This window comes from Tachyglossus aculeatus, chromosome 4 (genome assembly GCF_015852505.1).
Source record: "Tachyglossus aculeatus isolate mTacAcu1 chromosome 4, mTacAcu1.pri, whole genome shotgun sequence".
In the NCBI taxonomy this organism is placed as follows: Eukaryota; Metazoa; Chordata; class Mammalia; order Monotremata; family Tachyglossidae; genus Tachyglossus; species Tachyglossus aculeatus.
In genome coordinates this window covers 46978277-46998556 of record NC_052069.1, presented here as the reverse complement: position 1 = coordinate 46998556, position 20280 = coordinate 46978277, and the positions used below count along the sequence as shown (strand labels likewise).

Genomic DNA, 20280 nt, shown 5'->3' with positions numbered 1-20280 from the left:
GCAATTCCTGCCCACAACAGGCTCACAGTCGAGAAGTTTTCTGCTAGAGAGCTGACAGACAACACTGTCTATGATTAGAAAAGGCAGATAGTAGCAGGAATGCACCAGCTTGGGAGGCAGAGGGCCCTGGGTTCTAATCCCAGCTCCACCACCTGTCTGATGTGTGACCTTAGGCAAGTCACTTCACTTCTCTGGGCCTCAGTTACCTCATCTGTAAAATAAGAGTGTGAGCCCCATGTGGGACAGGAACTGTGTCCAACCTGATTAACTTGTATGCACCTCAGTGCTTAGAACAGAACTTGGCATCTAGTAAGTGCTTAACAAGTTCCATAATCATTACAAATTATGATTATTAGTGCTTTCAAGAGGCAGGGCCACAGCCTCTGTCTGCCACTTCCATATGTTACGTTAAAAAAATCAATCCTAGTTTTGGGGAATTGTTTTCGAGGCTTAGGACATCAACTTATACTCTTGAAAATATGTACACCTTGAAAAAAATCACCTCAGTGATTTCTGCTGTAATGTGGCAGTTTTTCTTGAAGTACCTTTATATTCTGGGAAATAGTACTGATACCATTTATTCACTGGGAATTGATGAGCTAAGTGGTAGATGACTCAGTTACCCTCTTAAGTTGACATTTTCTACAGAATTTCTTACATTATTGTTATGCCCACCACCACTTTTAGACTGTGAGCCCACTGTTGGGTAGGGACTGTCTCTATATGTTGCCAACTTGTACTTCCCAAGCGCTTAGTACAGTGCTCTGCACACAGTAAGCGCTCAATAAATATGATTGATTGATTGATTGATAGTAGAATGCTTTTCATCCTTGCCACTCATTGTTACCTTATAGTATTGCTTGTGTTTGTTTTACGAAACACAAAATACTGTGCTGTACAGAATACAGTAAGGCTGTATGAGGAAGCAGCTTGGCCTATTGGATGAAGCACAAGCCTGCGAGTCAGAGGATCTGTGTTCTAATCCTGGCCCTGCCACTTGTCTGCTGAGTGACCTTGGGCAAATCATTTCACTTGCCTGTGCCTCCGTTACCTAATCTGTAAAATGGGGATTAAGACTGTGAGCTCCATGTGGGACAGGGACTGTGTCCAACCTGATTAGCTTGTATCTACATCAGCACTTGGGACAACCTGATCACCTTGTAACCTCCCCAGTGCTTACAACAGTGCTTTGCACATAGTAAGCACTTAATAAATGCCATTATTATTATTATCATTGTTATTATTATTATTATAGTGACTGGCACATAGTAGGCACTTAACAGATACCATTAAAAAAAATTGAGCAACAGAGTCTCACATGCTGACCCATGCCAGGCACTTAATTGTTTCTTGCTTCTCTGAATTTGCTTGAACCAACTTGTTCATTCATTCAATCGTATTTATTGAGGGCTTACTGGGTGCAGAGTACTGTACTAAGCGCTTGGGAAGTACAAGTCGGCAACATTTAGAAACGGTCCCTACCCAACAACGGGCTCACAATCTAGAAGGGGGATGAAAAAGTGAAGCTAGTGCTATACTCAGAACAGGGTTGTGCTTTGGGAAGAATTTTTCCTAACAATTCGATTGTGTTCTGCCCAAATCCTGAGGTGAAAACAATTCGCTTCATGACTGGGGAAGTTGTGTAGCCTAGTGGATAAAGCCCAGGTCTGGGCATGCCAGAGGAACTGGATTCTAATCTTGGCTCTGCTACTTAATAATGATGGCGTTTGTTAAGCGCTTACTATGTGCAAAGCACTGTTCTAAGCGCTGAGCACTGTTCTAGCTACTTGCCTGCTATGTGATCTTGGGCAAGTCACTTAACTTCTCTGTCCCTCAGTTTCCTCAACTGTCAGATGAGGATTCAGTACCTGTTCTTCTTCCTGTTGTGAGCCCCTTGTAGGACAAAGATTGTGTCCACCCGAGTAACTTGTATCTACCCCAGTGCTTGACGCATAGTAAGGGCTTAACAAATACCATTAAAATATAATATATATGATGGTATTTAAGTGTTTACTGTGTGTCAAATCACTATTGTACGTGCTGGGATAGATACTAGCTAATCAGGTTAGACGCATCCCTGTCCTACATGGGGCTTGGCTACATTCACACACCAGACAAGCAGCAGAGTTGGGATTAGAACCCAGGTCCTTCTGACTAAAAAGGTCTTATTGCAAAACTGAATTTATTCTCTGCTTAGCCATAAAGTGATTAGCAGTTTCTTGTCAAGGAGCCAGAGGGCTGGAATTAATTCATCACTCTATCCTCAGACAGGGCCCAAAAAGGGGGATGTCAAAAAGCCCCTATGTTTTACATATATCCCTCAGGGCAAAAACAGCACCAGTAGTGCAACAACAAATGTAAAAGACAATCTTTGAGAGGACATGATTTGATTGGGGCTGTGGATGCCACACATGCATCCGCTTACGTCTCAGTCAGTCAGTTCATCGTAGTTATTTGGTACTTATTGTGTGCAGAGCCCAGTACTGAGCGCTTAAAGTTCAAGTTTCAAGTGTTTAAGTTCAGTTCAGATGTCTTCCATCCTCAGTAGAAATATCACAATTAAGCCCTCATTTCCTCTTCTCCCATTCCTTTCTGCATCATCCTTGCACTTGGATTTGCTCCCTTTTTTCGCCCCTCCCTCAACCCCATAGCACTTATGTACATAACTGTCATATTAATGTCTGTCTCCCCATATAGACTGTAAGCTTGTTGTGGGCAGGGATTGTGTCTACACCAACTCTTTTACATTATACTCTCTCAAGGGCTCAGTACAGTGTTGTGCACACAGTAAGTACTTAATAAATATGATTGATTCCAACTATTAAAGTGTTTACTGTAAAGGGTAAGCACTGTAAAGTGTATGAGTCCTATCAGAAATATCTAGAAGCATGAGAAGATATCCTACACTGTTTGCATTCTAGAATTGTGAATTGTTGATCAGCATTATGTTCTAATTTGTGTTCATCTTATTTATTATAAGGTAGAACTCTCAGTTGTATATTTGGTCATTCTTCATCTTTTAGCTATGCAACTTATTTGGTTTTCTCCAATACACTTATCTGTATTGAACTTGATTCTAATAATTTCCAACCAATTCTTTAAATTTCCAAGGATGGTTTCAATGCTAAACATATCCTTCAGTAAACCCCCTCATCTGTATTTACCTGTACACAAATTAGAAGTCTTCAGATAAATGGGTGCGTTGGGTTTTTTTTTTAAGTAGGTAGGGAGAGGTAGGAGGGGGGCTGGAAAGCTGTGGACTCTTTACTAGAATTGATTACTTAAAATGACAGTGAAGTCCTTTCAGAGTTTTGGGTTATGTCCAGAATTGATTATTTTGTTTGTTGGAAATACTTATTGTTTGTGGGGGTTATTTAAAATGATTATATCATAACTTCTTTTTTTTAGGCTAGAAAAAGAATACACTACAATAAAAACGAAAGAAATGGAAGAACAAGTTGAAATTAAAGTAAGTTGGTATTATAATATTTTAACGCTGTCGAATTGGCATGAATTGGTGTAACGATAGCCACACAGCAGTATTCACAGATAATAATAATACTAACAATGATGGTATTTGTTAAGCACTTACTATGTGCCAGGTACTGTTCTAAGCAATGGGGTAGATATAGGATAATTAGGTTGGACACAGTCCCTGTCCCACGTTGGGCTCACAGTCTTATCCCCCATTTTATAGATGTGGGAACCGAGGCACAGAGAAGTGAAGTGACTTGCCCAGGGTCACACAGCAGATAAGTGCGGCAGAGCCGGGCTTAAATCCAAGGTCCTTAAATCCAAGGACTCCCAGGCATGGGCTCTGTCCACTGGGCCATGCTGCGGAGAAGGGATACAGGTAGCAGTCAGTTTGTGGTCACCCATTTGCCACTGGGCATTGGTTGCTTTCCTCATCATCATCATCATCAATCGTATTTATTGAGCGCTTACTATGTGCAGAGCACTGTACTAAGCGCTTGGGAAGTACAAATTGGCAACATATAGAGACAGTCCCTACCCAACAGTGGGCTCACAGTCTAAAAGGGGGAGACGGAGAACAAAACCAAACATACTAATGAAATAAAATAAATAGAATAGATATGTACAAGTAAAATAAATAGAGTAATACATATGTACAAACATATATACATATATACAGGTGCTGTGGGGAAGGGAAGGAGGTAAGATGGTGGGGGTGGAGAGGGGGACGAGGGGGAGAGGAAGGAAGGGGCTCAGTCTGGGAAGGCCTCCTTTCCTGCCAGGTTGGCCTCACCCTGGTTGTAATATCTTCTCCGTTCGGTCACAGTATGAACAGTGCAGAACGAACGCCACCATTTCTACCATGTAATAGGTCTCTGATTCAACTAGCCAGACTGAGGTACTTAAAACTTAAATCCCCGAACTACCCCAGAAAATAAGGGACTTGGTTTGGATCGGTGTGTTTATTCATTCATTCATTCAATCGTATTTATTGAGCGCTTACTGTGTGCAGAGCACTGGACTAAGCACTTGGGAAGTACAAGTTGGCCACATAGAGAGACGGTCCATACCCAGCAGCAGGCTCACAGTCTACCTGTATATATGTCTGTACATATTTATTGCTCTATTATTTATTTATTTATTTATTTATTTATTTATTTTACTTGTACATATCTATTCTATTTATTTTATTTTGTTAGTATGTTTGGTTTTGTTCTCTGTCTCCCCCTCTTAGACTGTGAGCCCACTGTTGGGTAGGGACTGTCTCTATATGTTGCATCTTGTACTTCCCAAGCGCTTAGTACAGTGCTCTGCACACAGTAAGCGCTCAATAAATACGACTGATTGATTGATTGATAGAAGGGGGAGACAGACAACGAAACAAAACATATTAATAAAATAAATAGAATAGTAAATATGTACAAGTAAAATAAATACAGTAATAAAGCCCACTGTTGGGTAGGGACCGTCTCTATATGTTGCCAACTTGTACTTCCCAAGTGCTTAGTACAGTGCTCTGCACACAGTAAACACTCAATAAATACGATTGAATGAATGAATGAATCTGTACAAATATATACAGGTGCTGTGGGGAGGGGAAGGAGGTAGCAAATCATCACCATTATCATCAGTGGTCTTTATTGAGCTCTTACTGTGTGCACAGAACTGTACTACACACTTGAAAACAAGCATTTGCATTAGAGAAGCAGCGTGGCTCAATGGAAAGAGCCCGGGCTTTGGAGTCAGAGGTCATGGGTTCGAATCCTGGCTCCGCCAATTGGCAGCTGTGTGACTTTGGGCAAGTCACTTAACTTCTCTGTGCCTCAGTTCCCTCATCTGTAAAATGGGGATTAAGACTGTGAGCCCCCCATGGGACAACCTGATCACCTTGTAACCCCCGCCGTGCTTAGAATAGTGCTTTGCACATAGTAAGCGCTTAATAAATGCTGTTAAAAAAAAAAGCAGCGTGGACTAATGGATAGAGCATGGGCCTGGGAATCAGAAGGACCGGGGTTCTAATCCCAGCTCTGCCACAAGTCTGCTGTGTGGCTTTGGGCAAGTCACTTAACTTCTCTGGACCTCATTTCCCTCATATGTAAAATGGGGATTAAGAGTGTGAACCCCATGTGGGACAGGAACTCTGTCCAACCTGATTAACTTGTATCTACCCCAGCTCTTCGAACAGTGCTTGGTACATAGCAAGCATTTAACAACTACCATTAATTATGTATATATGTATGTATTTATTTATTTATTTAAAGTCCTTCTGTCTTGTTGGCTATAGGCTGACTCTCTTAAATGTTCAATTCGTGCTCTCGCAGAGTTTGAGAAGGATGTGACACAAATATAGACTTGTTAAAGGGACATAAATGGTAAATATTCAAAGTACTTTTAGCTCTGTCTTTTTTTCAGTGGTCATGGAAAACAGTTTAGTCCTCTTCACGACGCTCTTACTTATAAAACTCCAAGTGTCTCAAGACAATAGGATAGAGACCAGTGGGGAAAAAGGAATGAGGGAGAATCTGAAAGGGTAAAAAAAAAATGGGGTGCCCCAAAGTGAATGGAACCCTGCTGCATTTAAAGTTAGTCAGCAGCCGTTCAACCAACTCCATATTCTTATCTTTTCTCCAACACTTTTCCTTTTTTTGTTCCCTTCCTCCCCCAAGCATCAGGTGGCTGGGCTGATTTTGAAAGGTCGCAGTTCAACACATGGATTAAAATTCATCACATGGTGACAAATTGGGCTCCTAAAGTTGCTCCCAAGTTTCACTCGAGACACCTCCAAAAGAAATGACCACCTGAGTCCCGAAGGGCATCCTACAACTCTAAATTAAACCCTGCGGGCATTTAGGGGAACTTTGAGCTATCCGAGCAGAGTGCTCCTCTTTCTCCTGCCTGGAAGATGACATTTTTCACCCCCTGCATTGCCCTGCACGTAAGAGTGCTAAATACAGTAAATAGTTCTTGGTGAATGGAAAAAGCAGCTTGGTGTGGCTTTTCTTGCTGAAGGAAAACATTTTAATGTGCTTTTGCTCAGTTTTTTGTCATTTCTCCTCAATTCCCACCTCTACTAATCCTAGATCTAAAAGATTTATTTCGGGGGGTAGCCTAACAATGGATTTTTGAGTTTCTTTAAAAAGAAGCCACCAAAAACGAAACTCCCCCAATTATTTTGGGTATATTTTTGTTCTTTCAATGGAGCTACTAAGACAAAGAACAGTTTTTAAAATGGGAATTATTTGATATGGTGGGTGTTTGACTAAATTTCACCCCTTTCCCTAAAATTTGACAATCAAAGTATGTCAGGAACAGTGGGGAGGGAATTTGATAGGGGAGGATTTGAGGGAGGGCTTGCTTTTCCTACTCCAATTCTGTTCCCTGAATTCAGTGTCCATATCTAAAACCCTGGCACAGCGTCAGGTAGGTCTGGACCATGAGATAAGTGGATCCTGAATGATGAATTCAGTAAAAGGCCTGTTTGTTTCTGCTAAGATGTCTTCCCCAGATTACAGAGTCTTCCAATATTCCAAATATTGCACTCAGAGCTCCAAGTTCACACTGACGTCCAAGCGAGTATGTGGCTCCCAATAAACAGGAATTTTGTGTTTCTTCAAAAAAACTGGTTAACCAAAGGCACACTCTGATCTGGATTTTACAAAGGATAGTTGATATTGAGGCCTTAACGGGAATAAGTAATCGTCGTAATCCATAACTCATTCTAGATGGAGAGCCATTTGTGGTCACTTTTCTCATCCCTTCGGTTGCGCAGCTCATTTGAAAACCCTTTATTTTTAATAAAATTAGCCATTTCAAAATTCTGTTGTAATTATGATGATAATTGCCTGTCTTAGCTGACAAGGTAGGCCCCCGTTCTTGTTGGTTTTAGTAAATGATGCTGAAAAATTCCTAGGGCAAATCTTTAACTTTTAAAAAATGTTAAAAGCAGAACCTCTCCATTATTTCTTGTGAAAAGAAGCACCGTGGCTTAGTGTGAATAGCCTGGGCTTGGGAGTCAGAGGATTCATTCATTCAATCGTATTCATTGAGCGCTTACTGTGTGCAGAGCACTGTACTAAGTGCTTGGGAAGTACAAGTTGGCAACATATAGAGACGGTCCCTACCCAACAGTGGGCTCACAGTCTAGAAGGGGGAGACAGACAACAAGACAAAACATGTGGACAGGTGTGAAGTCATCAGAATAAATAGAAATAAAGCTAGGTGCACATCATCAACAAAATAAATAGAATAGTAAATATGTACAAATAAAATAAATAGTAATAAATCTGTACAAACATATACAGGTGCTGTGGGGAGGGGAAGGAGGTAGGGCAGGGGGGATGGGGAGGAGGAGAGGAAAAAGGGGGCTCAGTCTGGGAAGGCCTCCTGGAGGAGGTGAGCTCTCAGTAGGGCTTTGAAGGGAGGAAGAGAGCTAGTTTGGCAGATGTGTGGAGGGAAGGCATTCCAGGCCACGGGGAGGACGTGGGCCGGGGGTCGACGGCGGGACAGGAGAGAACGAGGTACGGTGATGAGATTAGCGGCGGAGGAGCGGAGGGTGCGGGCTGGGCTGGAGAAGGAGAGAAGGGAGGTGAGGTAGGAGGGGGCGAGGTGATGGACAGCTGAGAGTGAGGAGTTTCTGCTTGATGCATAAGTTGACTGGCAGCCACTGGAGATTTTTGAGGAGGGGAGTAACATGCCCAGAGCGTTTCTGCACAAAGACGTTCTGGGCAGCAGCGTCAAGTATATAGACTGAAGTGGGGAGAGACAGGAGGATGGGAGATCGGAGAGGAGGCTGATGCAGTAGTCCAGGGGATAGGATGAGAGATTGAACCAACAAGGTAGCGGTTTGGATGGAGAGGAAAGGGCGGATCTTGGCGATGTTGCAGAGGTGAGACCGGCAGGTTTTGGTGTCGGATTGGATGTGAGGGGTGAATGAGAGAGCGGAGTCGAGGATGACACCAAGGTTGTGGGCTTGTGAGATGGGAAGGATGGTAGTGCCGTCTACAGTGACGGGAAAGTTGGGGAGAGGGCAGTGTTTGGGAGGGAACATAAGGAGTTCAGTCTTGGACATATTGAGGATGTGGGTTCTAATCCCGGCTCTGCCACTTGCCTGCTGTGTGACCTTGGGCAAGCCACTTCTCTGTGCCTCAGTTACCTCATCTGGAAATGAGGATTAAGACTGTGAGGCTCATGTAGGACAACCTGATTACCTTGTATCTACCCCAGTGCTTAGAACAGTGCATGGCACATAGTAAGCACTTAACAAATATCATCATCATCATCAAAAGGTTTGCTGTTTTATGGAGATTACATTACTTGGGTAGAAACCTCTGAGTCCTCCCCCTCTTCAGTAAGCCTCCTGGAGAGTTCACCATAAAGTGCCTTTTTCAGATATCCTAGTAAAGCAGCCAATTTTATATACTGGATCCTCATTTCTCGAATAAATATTCATTCTATGTTAGATGGTAGGGTTTGTCACAACTATGAACTTCTTATTAGAGAGTTTCCATTAGGGATCTAATAATGAATGGTCAGTTTTTTGGCCCCCCAACTCGATATCCTGGTTTTTTTTATGGCATTTATTAAGCACACTGTTCTAAGCGCTGGGGAGGTTGCAAGCATGCCATTACATTCTGGGAAAACACTTTTCAAATATGATTCTTGCTGTCTTGAAGCACATTGGATAACTTTTTTTCCCCTTCATTAAATTGGTCTTTGAAGACTTCTGTCACAACTCTGGCAATAGGTTGCATATCTTTAATCGCTGCTTTTTTTAAAAAAAGTAGCATGATATGGTTCATTAAATTTAAAACCTCTGCCTCAGTCACTCATTTCTGAAGAATTAAAGGAACTTTTAAAAATTGTAGACCGTAATACTTGGGTTTAGTGTGACTTAGTGGATAGAGCATGGCCCTGGGAGTCAAAGGACCTAGGTTCTAATTCTAGCTTCGCGAACATGTCTACTGTGTGACCATGGGCAAGTCACTTAGCTTCTCTGGGCCTCAGTTACCTCACCTATAATATGGATATTAAGATTGTGAGCTCCATGAGGGACAGGGACTCTGTCCAGTGTGATTACTTGGCATCTACCCCAGCTCTTAGAACAGAGCCTGGCACATAGTAAGCACTTAACAAATGCCATTTAAAAGAATAATAATAATAATAATGACATTTGTTAAGCGCTTACTATGTGCCAAGCACTGTTCTAAGCACTGGGGGAGATAAAAGGTAATCAGGTTGTCCCACGTGGGGCTCACAGTTTTAATCCCCAATTTTACAGATGAGGGAACTGAGGCACAGAGAAGTTAAGTGACTTGCTGAAAGTCACACAGCTGACAAGTAGCGGAGCTGGGATTAGAACCCACGTCCTCTGACTCCCAAGTCTGTGCTCTTTCCACTGAGCCATGCTGCTTCCCTATAATGGTATTTGTTAAGTGCTTACTATGTGCCAAACACTGTTCAAGCGCTGGCGGGGGTGGGGGGTGCAAGGTAATCAGGTTGTCCCATGTCGGGTTCACAGTCTTAATCCCCATTTTACAGATGAGGGAATTGAGGCACAGAGAAGTGAAGTGACTTGCTGAAAGTCACACAGCTGACAAGTGGCAGCGGGATTAGAACCCATGACCTGACTCCCAAGCCCGGGCTCTTTCCACTGAGCCATGCTGCTGCTTGTACATAGTAGGAGTCATAGTCACAGGAGTCATTTATTAAGCAGTTACAATGTGCAAAGCACTCTTCTAAATTCTGGCAAAAAATGCATGTATGAAAATTAGAACCCTGGCCCTAAAGTGACTCCCAGTCTAAGAATAAAGGGGGAAAGGTGGCTGATTACCAAAACAAGGGGAAAATAAAATAATAATATAAAAGCAATATAAAAGAAGAGGACAATTACCTGAATTTTTTTTTTTTACTCTAAAACTCATTTCCTTTGGAAGTATGTCAGTTTGGATAATCTGGTTCCACTGAGATACCATCTTAACTTGGTAAAATGTTTCCTTCAGAAACCTTAACAGAATCCCTTCTGTCCCCAGTAACATTGCCAACTACTTTGCAGAGAAAATTGAAACCATCAAGTGTGTGTTGCTCCAAATCTCTCCCTCACCTCTCCCAGTTCTCTTCAACCCCAACATCCACTCACTCTCTCATAAAAATAACAATTTTGGTATTTGTTAAGCGCTTACTATGTGCCAACCACCGTTCTAAGCGCTGGGGGAGATACAAGATATTCAGGTTGTCCCACCTGGGGCTTACAGTCGTAATCCCCATTTTCCAGATGAGATAACTGAGGCACAGAGAAGTTGTGACTTGCCCAAAGTCACACAGCTGATAAGTAGCGGAGCTGGGACTAGAGCCCACGACTTCTGACTCCCAAGCCCTCACTCTTTCCACCGAGCAGTGCTGCTTCTCATCCTTCTTGGCTGTCTCTCAAGAGGCAAAACCTTCCTTTTTTCAGAGTCTACCCTCTAAATCAGCACCTCAGACCAATCCCTTCTTAAAATAATAAATAAAATAATGACGGCATTTGTTAAGCGCTTACTATGTGCAAAGCACTGTTCTAAGCGCTGGGGAGGATACAAGGTGATCAGCTTGCCCCACGTGGGGCTCACAGTCTTAATCCCCATTTGACAGATGAGGTAACTGAGGCACAGAGAAGTTAAGTGACTTGCCCAAGGTCACACAGCAGACATGTGGCGGAGCTGGGATTGGAACCCATGACCTCTGAGTCCAAAGCCCGGACTCTTTCCGCTGAGCCACGCTGCTTCTCACAATAAGCTTCTCGCTTATTCTCTTCTCCCTTACCATCTGATGGCTCTTTTCCCCACTGCCTTCAAACCCACCCACATCTCCCATAAAATGCTTTGAGATCAGGTTTAAAAGAGAAAACTATGCCTTCTCTTATCAATGTCATGACTGAGCCTCAAGCCGGTCGAAAAGAACCAGATTTTCACTGGCTCACCCATTCCAGCATGTGAGTGAAGATGTCTATGTCCCTCCAACAAGATGAAATCCATTTTACACACCAGTGATACAGAAATTTATAAAAATACACCCAGAAAAATAAGGCAGTATTTTTGGAATCAGGTATTTTAGATGCAGGTGATTTTTGGAGTCTGTTTAACTGGTTTTATTTTTTCATAATATCCATTTGCAACCACAAAAAAGGCAGGGCACCATTTAGTCCTGTTCATTTTCAGAAACTGGTCTTCTATAGTTCACATCATCTATTTCAATCCATTCTCAAAATCAAACACATTTTTTAAAATCTGCAAAAGGGCTGAAGACTTCACACCTCCACCTTTGGCATCAAGGAGTTGCCATGTGCTATTGTTTGACATAAATATAGTTCATTTCTCTGCCTCCTATACTTGTCAGGACTATTCGTCATTTATTGGAAAGATCCTCTGAGCCACACAAGAGAAGTGTTGTGTAAACATAAGTATTAATACTAAAGCAATAGATTTGGGAATTCCTGACAACTGTGAGTTGGAAACTGTGGTATAATAGGATATAAAATAATATTTAAGTAAAACATTTCATTCCTATCTGCTCCGTCTTTCCTATTTCAAACATTGCTAAAGCTGCTCAAATGAAAACATAAAGGCAAATTAATTCATAGCCTTCAGTTGGATCAGTATGTTATATTGTACTCTCCCAGGTGCATAGTACAGTGCTTTGCACACAGTAAGCACTCAGTAAATGATTGAGTGAATCAATCTCCCCTATAAATCGTATTTATAGAGCACTGAACTCAGCGTTTGGGAGGGTACAATATAATAGAGTTAGTAGACACGTTCCCTGCCCGCAGTGAACTTCCAGTCTAGTCAAAAACCTTCAGGCAGTTGATACTCTTTACTGAGCACTTACACTGTACTTCACACTTGGGAGAGTACAATAGACACATGATATCCCAACCCTCCAGGAGTTTACAGTCTCGTGGAGATGGATGCTAAAATTGCGGGTAAGGGGATGCAACAGAATTTGAGAGAAGTACATAAGTTCAGAGGGTGGAAGGGAATGGGGTAAGTACCAAAGTGCTTGTGGTTGGGGGGAAGACTTTAACGCATAAATGACCAATTAAGTGTGGGGAAATAAGATCAGTCAGGGAAGTCAGAAACACCAAGGTTAGATGAGACTTCCTGGAGAAGGTCATCCACTCGGCAGGAGGATTAGGATGGAGTAGAGTGCTCTTTTTTCTTTTAACACCCTCTTGCTATCACTTCATCTCCCATTCTTGTCCAGACTCCTCAAACATGTTGTATGCACCTTCTGCCTCCACTTCATCTCTTCCGATTCCCTTGTTAGCCTTGACAGTCCTTCACTCAGACTTCTCTCTTCAAGAGAAGCAGCATGGCTCAGTGGAAAGAGCACAGGCTTTGGAGTCAGAGTTCATGGGTTCAAATCCCGGCTCCGCCAGTTGTCAGCTGTGTGACTTTGGGCAAGTCTCTTAACTTCTCTGGTCCTCAGTTACCTCATCTGTAAAATAATTAAGACTGTGAACCCCCAGTGGGATGACCTGATCAGCTTGTAACCTCCCCAGCACTTGGAACAGTGCTTTGCATGTAGTAAGCACTTAATAAATGCCATTAAAAAAAGATCACCAATGATCTCTTTCTGGCCATATCTAATCATCATCAGCAATGGTATTTGAGGTCTTACTGTATGCAGAGCACTGTACTAAGTGTCTCGGAGACTGTATTACAACAGAATTGGTAGATGTGTTCCCTGCCCACAACAAGCTTGCGGTTTAGAGGGGGAACAGACATAAATAAATGTATATTTCTAAATACATAAGGAAATTACTCTGTCCTAGTTCTCATCAACATCCTTCTTGACCTACTGCTTTCAACCCTTCACCACTGTTTGTTCCCTTCTCCTGGAAATACTTGGTTTTGCCAGCACCGTTCTGTCCTAGTTCTCCTCTTCCCTTGCTGTCTGATCTTTTTCAGTCTCTTTTGTTGAATTTTTCCTTTGCTTCCCTTAATGTGGCTCAGTTCTGGATCTCCTCTGTTCTGCATCCACACTCACTCCCTGGGGGTGTTCATTCATTCATTCATTCATTCAATCATATTTATTGAGCGCTTACTGTGTGCAGAGCACTGTACTAAGCGCTTGGGAAGTACAAGTTGGCAACGTACAGAGACGGTCCCTACCCAACAGTGGGCTCACAGTCTAGAAGGGGGAGAGAGAACAAAACAAAACATATTAACAAAATAAAATAAGTAGAATAAATGCTCTCATAGCTTCTACTAATCAGGTTGTATCCAACTTGATTAACTTCTATCCACCCCAGCGCTTAGAACAGTGCTTGACATACAGTAAGCACTTAACAAATACCATTATTACTATTATCACTACTACTACTACCATTTTTTTTTTACAGGCACTGGGGCAGATACAAGCTAATCAAGTTGGACACAATCCATGTTCCGTGTAGGGCTCACGGTCTTAATCCCCATTTTACAGATGGGGTAACTGAGGCACAGAGAAATTAAGTGACTTGCCCAAGGTCACTCAGCACATGTGGCAGAGCTGAAATTAGAACCCAGGTTCTTCTAATACTCTATGAATGTCTTCCTGATCCACCTCACTTGCTCTGACCTTTCACCTTCTCTACAATCTTGCATCTCTTTTTGCCTCTGGGTCATTTGTACATGGATGTCCCAATGGCACATCAAGCATAATATATCCAAAACTGAACTCTTCATTTCCCTCCCAAATCTCCTCCTCTACTTGCCTTTCCCGTCACAGTGGACACCATCACCCTCTTTATCTCAAGCCTGTAATTTCGACATTATTTTGGACTCCTTCCTCTTTTCTAAATCCCCGTTTTCGGCCTGTCACCTCATCCTGTTGACTCTCAGAAGTCCAGCTCTGCCTCATGTCTGCTGTGTGACCTTGAGCAAGTAACTTCTCTGGGCCTCAGTTACCTCATCTGTAAAATGGGGATTGAGACAGCCCCACGTGGACTGTGTCCAACCCCATTTGCTGGTATCCACCCTAGTGCTTAGTACAATGCATGGCACATAACAAGTACTTAACAAATACCACAGTTATTGTTATTATTTCACAATGTGTCCCAAATCCATTCCTTCCTCTCCATAATAATAATAATAATAATAATGGCATTTATTAAGTGCTTACTATGTGCAGAGCACTGTCCTAAGCGCTGGGGGGGATACAAGGTGATCAAGTTGTCCCACGAGGGGCTCAAAGTCTTAATCCCCATTTTACAGATGAGGTAACTGAGGTTCAGAGAAGTTAAGTGACTTGCCCAAGGCCACACAGCAGACATGTGACGGAGTCGGAATTTGAACCAATGACCTCTGACTCCAAAGCCCATGCTCTTTCCACTGAGCCATGCTACTTCTCTATCCAAACATCCATCCAAACATCCACCAAACTGTTCCAGGCTGTCATCATATCCCCACTTGATTATAGCTTCAGCTTTCTTAGCATGTCCTAGTGGAAAGAGCATGGGCTTGGGAGTCTGGGGACTTGGATTCTAATCCTGGCTCTGCCATTTATCTGCTTTGTGACCCTGGGCAAGTCACTTAACTTCTCTCGGCCTGTTTCCTCATCTGTAAAACGAGGAATACCTGTTCCCCCTCCTACTTAGACTACGAGCCTCTTGCGGGGCGAGGACTGTGTCCGACCTGATTATCGTGCATCTACCCCGGTATTTATTACAATACTTGGCCCATAGTGACAGAGTTACTATTGTAAATACAAAAAGAAAAAATAGTAAAGGTACTTGTTAAGCGCTCACTTGTTAAGCATCATTCTTGGGGCCAGGGTGGATGCAAGATAATCAGCTGGGACGCAATCCCTGTCCCACATGGGGCTCACGAGCTAAGTAAAATAAAGGGCAGAAGCTGCTGCCGCTAAAAGAGGAGAATATCTCAGCTTGGCATTTATAGTGTCTCCTCTGTATGCTAATAAATTCCCACAGAGAGAGTTAAGGGGCTTGCTGGCTAAAAAAATGTCCCTAGAGAAGCAACATGGTCTAGTGGCTAGATCACAAGCCTGGGAGTCTGAAGGACCTGGGTTCTAATCCTGCCTCCACCACTTGTCTGCTGTGTGACCCTGGGCAAGTCGCTTCACTTCTCTGGGCCTCTGTTACCTCATCTGGAAAATGGAGAGTGAGACTGTGAGCCCCTTATGTCCCACCTGATTTGCTTACCCCAGTGCTTAGTACAGTGCGTGACACATAGATGCTTAACAAATTCCACAGTTGTTTTTATTATTTGGGATAAATGAAGGGGCTACCGACAATAGTGATATTGGAGCATCACATCAACCACACTATTCTTCCACTTATTTCATAGTGTTTGACCCTGGACTGGTTCCCAGGATACCAGTGATTCAGTACCAAGAGACTAGTTGCTGTGGATCCAGTTATGTTTACTGGAATGTCTCATTTGTGCAGGTTTTGACGACAATTCTTGGTAGCCCATGTTCCCTTCAGTCACTGAAATGCGATCCAGACCTGCCCGTCTTGGCTGCCTGAATTAGGGATACTCTCTTGTCCTTGATTCCGTTTTAATACCAGCAGAACTTTAGCTGTGAATCTGTAATGTCAGGATAATCATAGCTAATCACATTCTTTTCACAACTGTCTGAATTATTGCCCACTGTTGGGTAGGGACCGTCTCTGTGTGTTGCCGACTTGTACTTCCCAAGCGCTTAGTACAGTGCTCTGCACACAGTAAGCACTCAATAAATACAATTGATTGATTGATTGATTATTGAAGACAGGTCCTTTGTCCAATTGGACAAGGGTCCAGAGAAAATGTCTGATCTAAATACATATGCACATAATTGGGAATAAGTATCTCAGGTCCATCCCTAGTGTTTATGTCTTATTACTAAATAAATTTTTGTGTTGCTTACTCATTTTATTCTTCATTTGGAACTTGAGTATTTATAAAAAAAAGTAAAAATTCTATAATTTCACTGGAATTTTTTTATCATTTGAGAAATTCCCTCTTAATCATGTCCTCTGCATTTAGAATTCAATCTTAAAACATTGAACAGTCATGACCTACACTGCTTATCTTTTAGTCAATGATTTCTGCATTCATTAAGGATTATTGAGATTGTCTTCTCTGCTAAGGCTTTTCTTGCAACGAGGCTCCACACGTGGGTGAAATTTTCCTATGTTGTTGAATTATAAAAGAAAATGTTTTCATTGTAGTCCCTTGGCACTGGGCAGTGTAAGCAGTTCAGAGTAACTTTAATAGTAGAAATGGCGTTTGTAAATGTAGTCAGGGAGCTCTCAAGGTCACTGAGTGATTTTAGACATGGTTAGTGTTTTACTGTTTTTAATTCCTATTAAGAATAATCCTTGGAAATGTAAACTTTTGTTTTTTGCAGAGATTACGTACAGAAAACAGACTTTTAAAACAGCGCATTGAAACATTAGAAAAGGTGAGTAATGAAACTTTAAATGAGACAGTCAAAAATCTGAGCTATTGAAGTTTAATTTGAACATTCTTCTGTAATGTGGCATGTATCTTCACTAAATTGCAGTATTTACTAACTGCTTTGCTGAGTAACTTGACAAGTAATACATATGCATAGCTCTAATAGTTGTAACAAATTGTCCAATTTCAAACTAAATCAAGCATATCTTCCAGTCAATTACTGTTAATCCACTGACAGTTCATGTTGCAATCCAACCAATCATTGAAACAGAAAGCACCTACCTGAAGCAAATCCCATGCAATTAGATGAATTTCTCCTTCCCCTTGGAATAGTTGTAGGAGAAGACTATTTAAAAAGCTGTGTAACTCCTGGAAGTTTTGGGCCAGCACTGGATTTATGGTTCATTTAACTCTGTACATAAAGCAGCATGATTTTGCCCCATTTACACTTCAGAAGGAGGTACTTAGGAGATTCATTCATTCAGTCGTATTTATTGAGCGCTCACTGTGTGCAGAGCACTGTACTAAGCGCTTGGGAAGTACAAATCGGCAACATATTGAGATGGTCCCTACCCAACAATGGGCTCCAAATCTAGAAGGGGGAAGACAGATAACAAAATAAGTAGACAGGCATCAATAGCATCAATATAAATAAATAAAATTATAGATATATGCACATCATTAATAAAATAAATAGAATAATAAATATGTACATATATACACAAGTGCTGTGGGGTGGGGGGGGGGGGAGATGACATTCACCCTTTCCCCCAGCTCTCATTTAAATGTTCATTTCTCCCTGGGCTTTCTTTTCTTCTCTCTCTCCTTCTCCTTGAAAACGATGTGACCAGGGTAGGAGGAAAAAACATGGCTAGGATAGTGTTAAGGTTGCCCTGTAGTTAAGCAGTGCAGATGTCACTTTTAATTTTGAGCCGCCCTCATACGTAGTTGTGGCGGCATAGTGAGCAGCAGCGTGGCTCAGTGGAAAGAGCACGGGCTTTGGAGTCACAGGTCATGGGTTCAAATTCCGGCTCCGCCAATTGTCAGCCGTGTGACTTTGGGCAAGTCACAACTTCTTAATCCAGTTGAGGGGGCAGCTGAAGGACCTCTCCCTTCTGCTCCACACAGCAGGTCCAGGCAGCTCTCCCTGCACCCAAAAGGCTAGAAGTGGGTGGAGGACAGGCTACCATCGGGTCTGTTGATCAGTCGATTTGAGTTTGAGGATGCTCTGTCGAAGATTGCTACTGATTGGCTTTGCTTTTTTGACTTGGCAGTAGACGGTTTTAGTTACTTCCGATGATATGTCCCCACCCCAACAGGCTTTAAATGATAATAAATATGGGACTTGTTAAACTCTTGCTATTTGCCAAGCACTGTTCTGAACGCAGGGGTAGACTCAAGTTAATCTGATTGGATACAGGCTTGGGAGTGCTGCCTTTTTAATTTTTTTAAGACTTTATGAAATTGCATTCTTCTAAACGCCACAGATAATACCATAAGGAAAATCAGGAAGGTATTCTTTGAATCTAGCTTTGCAGCAAACTCTCTAAAAGTTGCCATCTGACAACTGATAACTAACTACCCCTCTCTTCGTGGCTGTTCAGTTTTGTCTCGTGTTCGATGGGCTGGGTTCCCTGATGAATTGTTTCCCCAGGGTAACAACTTCATTGTTCCTGGGGTCAGCCTATTGAGAGGGGAATGGATGTGACTTTCTGTGGCACACGTTTAGTGAATTTTTCAGGTTGTATTTCTGGGGTTTACCCCAGGATTTTGGTTCCAAGGGGAAGATCTTCAAGAAGCAAAATTTTATTAACAAAAGTCCTGCAGGTAGCCACCCACGGTTTGTCAACTCCTATTTAAAAAAAAAAAATAACAAACTGTGTCTCAGGTGCTTACTATGTGGTAAGTACTGGAGTAGGTACAAAATAATCAATCCAGGGTAACCTGTAACCTCAGGATAACGTGAGAAGCAGTGTGGCCCAGTGGATAGAGCACAGGTTTGGGAGTCAGAGGGACCTGGGTTCCAATCCCAGCTCTGCCACTTGTCTGCTCTGTGACCTTGGGCAAGTCACTTGACTTCTCTGTGCTTCAGTTACCCTGTCTCTGTCAAATGGGGATTAAGACTGTGGGACCCATGTGGGACAGGGACTGTGTCCAACCTGATGACTTTGGACCTACCCAGTGCTTAGTTCATTGCCTGGACAATAAGAGGAGCTTAACAGATACCAGTTTTTTAAAAACAATAACAATAGCTAAAAAAACCCTCCCAAGATGGTGGAGATGAATATTCCCCGAATAACAATTTCACATGATCAGACATAGCATTGGTAAAATGTCACACATTTCTTCAATCTGACTCTCATTTTAGTAATCTGATATTCTAAGGTGATTTTAATGTAGTACTTTGGGATGCTCTGGATAACCACAGCTGGCATTGTAATATAAGTATGACTAGAAAGCCCAGAGAAAAGCAGTTTCCCTGAATATATACATCTTTAAGCAATATTTCCCGCCCTCCCCCTTTAGAAAATAGACAGTACGTGTTCTAAAACAGTTTTCTTTCATTATAAAATTTTGTCAGTGATGATAGATACTGAATGGGTTTGCTACTAGGGTTGTGAATAGTTAAAAAGCTAAACAAGCAAGAGCAAACATCAGTAAAGCTGACGGTTCAGGTTAACATTAGAATGGCCTTTAATTCCTTAAGGGTTTTGTAATCTTATAGAAATAATTTCAACGGGACATGAAAATTGATCTCAGCAAAATCAAGGAAAATCAACCTCACTAATGTGCTATTTCATAAAACCAAACATTCATGTTCATAATTTATATATTTCAATGTTTGTAGCAGCCTTATTCATGGAGGATAAATGTCTTTTATTTCAGTGAGTGTGCATAATACACTATTATAGGTGCTTTTGGAAATGATGGATTTGGAATTGTATTTGCATGAAATTTAGTGCTTCCTTGCTTCGGTGTAACGGAACTACTTTGGATTCAGAGACCCAGAGCATCAATCTTGCCATGGTTTGCTGAATTAGCCTCCTTGCCTGACCTGGACCCAATTAACTTGCTTTGCTTCTCTGGAAGTTGCCTTTGCATAAATGCCAATGCACTTGTGTATTCAGTTGTTTACTCAAATTCTTCATTCTTTTCATGGAAGAAATAATCTGACGGTTATTTGAGAAGAGAAAAACCCTGAAGGTGTTTCAGAGACTTGTAGGTAGCCTTTAAAATGAAGAATTCTGGAATGTCTTTCTTGCTCTGTATATGTAATGAAACACCATTTACAGTCAACGTTTTTAGTGCCGTCTCTTTCAAGAAAAAACCTTTTCTGAATTTCATCTTCGTCTTGCTTTTGTTGAACAGAAAATACCAAGCCTAT

The 20280-nt window shown here is 42.0% G+C and overlaps 1 protein-coding gene across 4 annotated transcripts in view; it reads left to right on the top strand.

Moving 5' to 3' along the window:
* EVI5 (ecotropic viral integration site 5) overlaps nt 1–20280 on the top strand; it is a 307843-nt gene that overhangs the window by 149650 nt on the left and 137913 nt on the right. For all 4 annotated transcript variants that reach the window (XM_038745027.1, XM_038745026.1, XM_038745029.1 and 1 more), the window contains exons 10-11: nt 3409–3469; nt 16846–16899. In XM_038745027.1, the coding sequence (XP_038600955.1) occupies nt 3409–3469; nt 16846–16899 (115 nt within the window). The remainder of the gene's footprint in view (nt 1–3408; nt 3470–16845; nt 16900–20280) is intronic.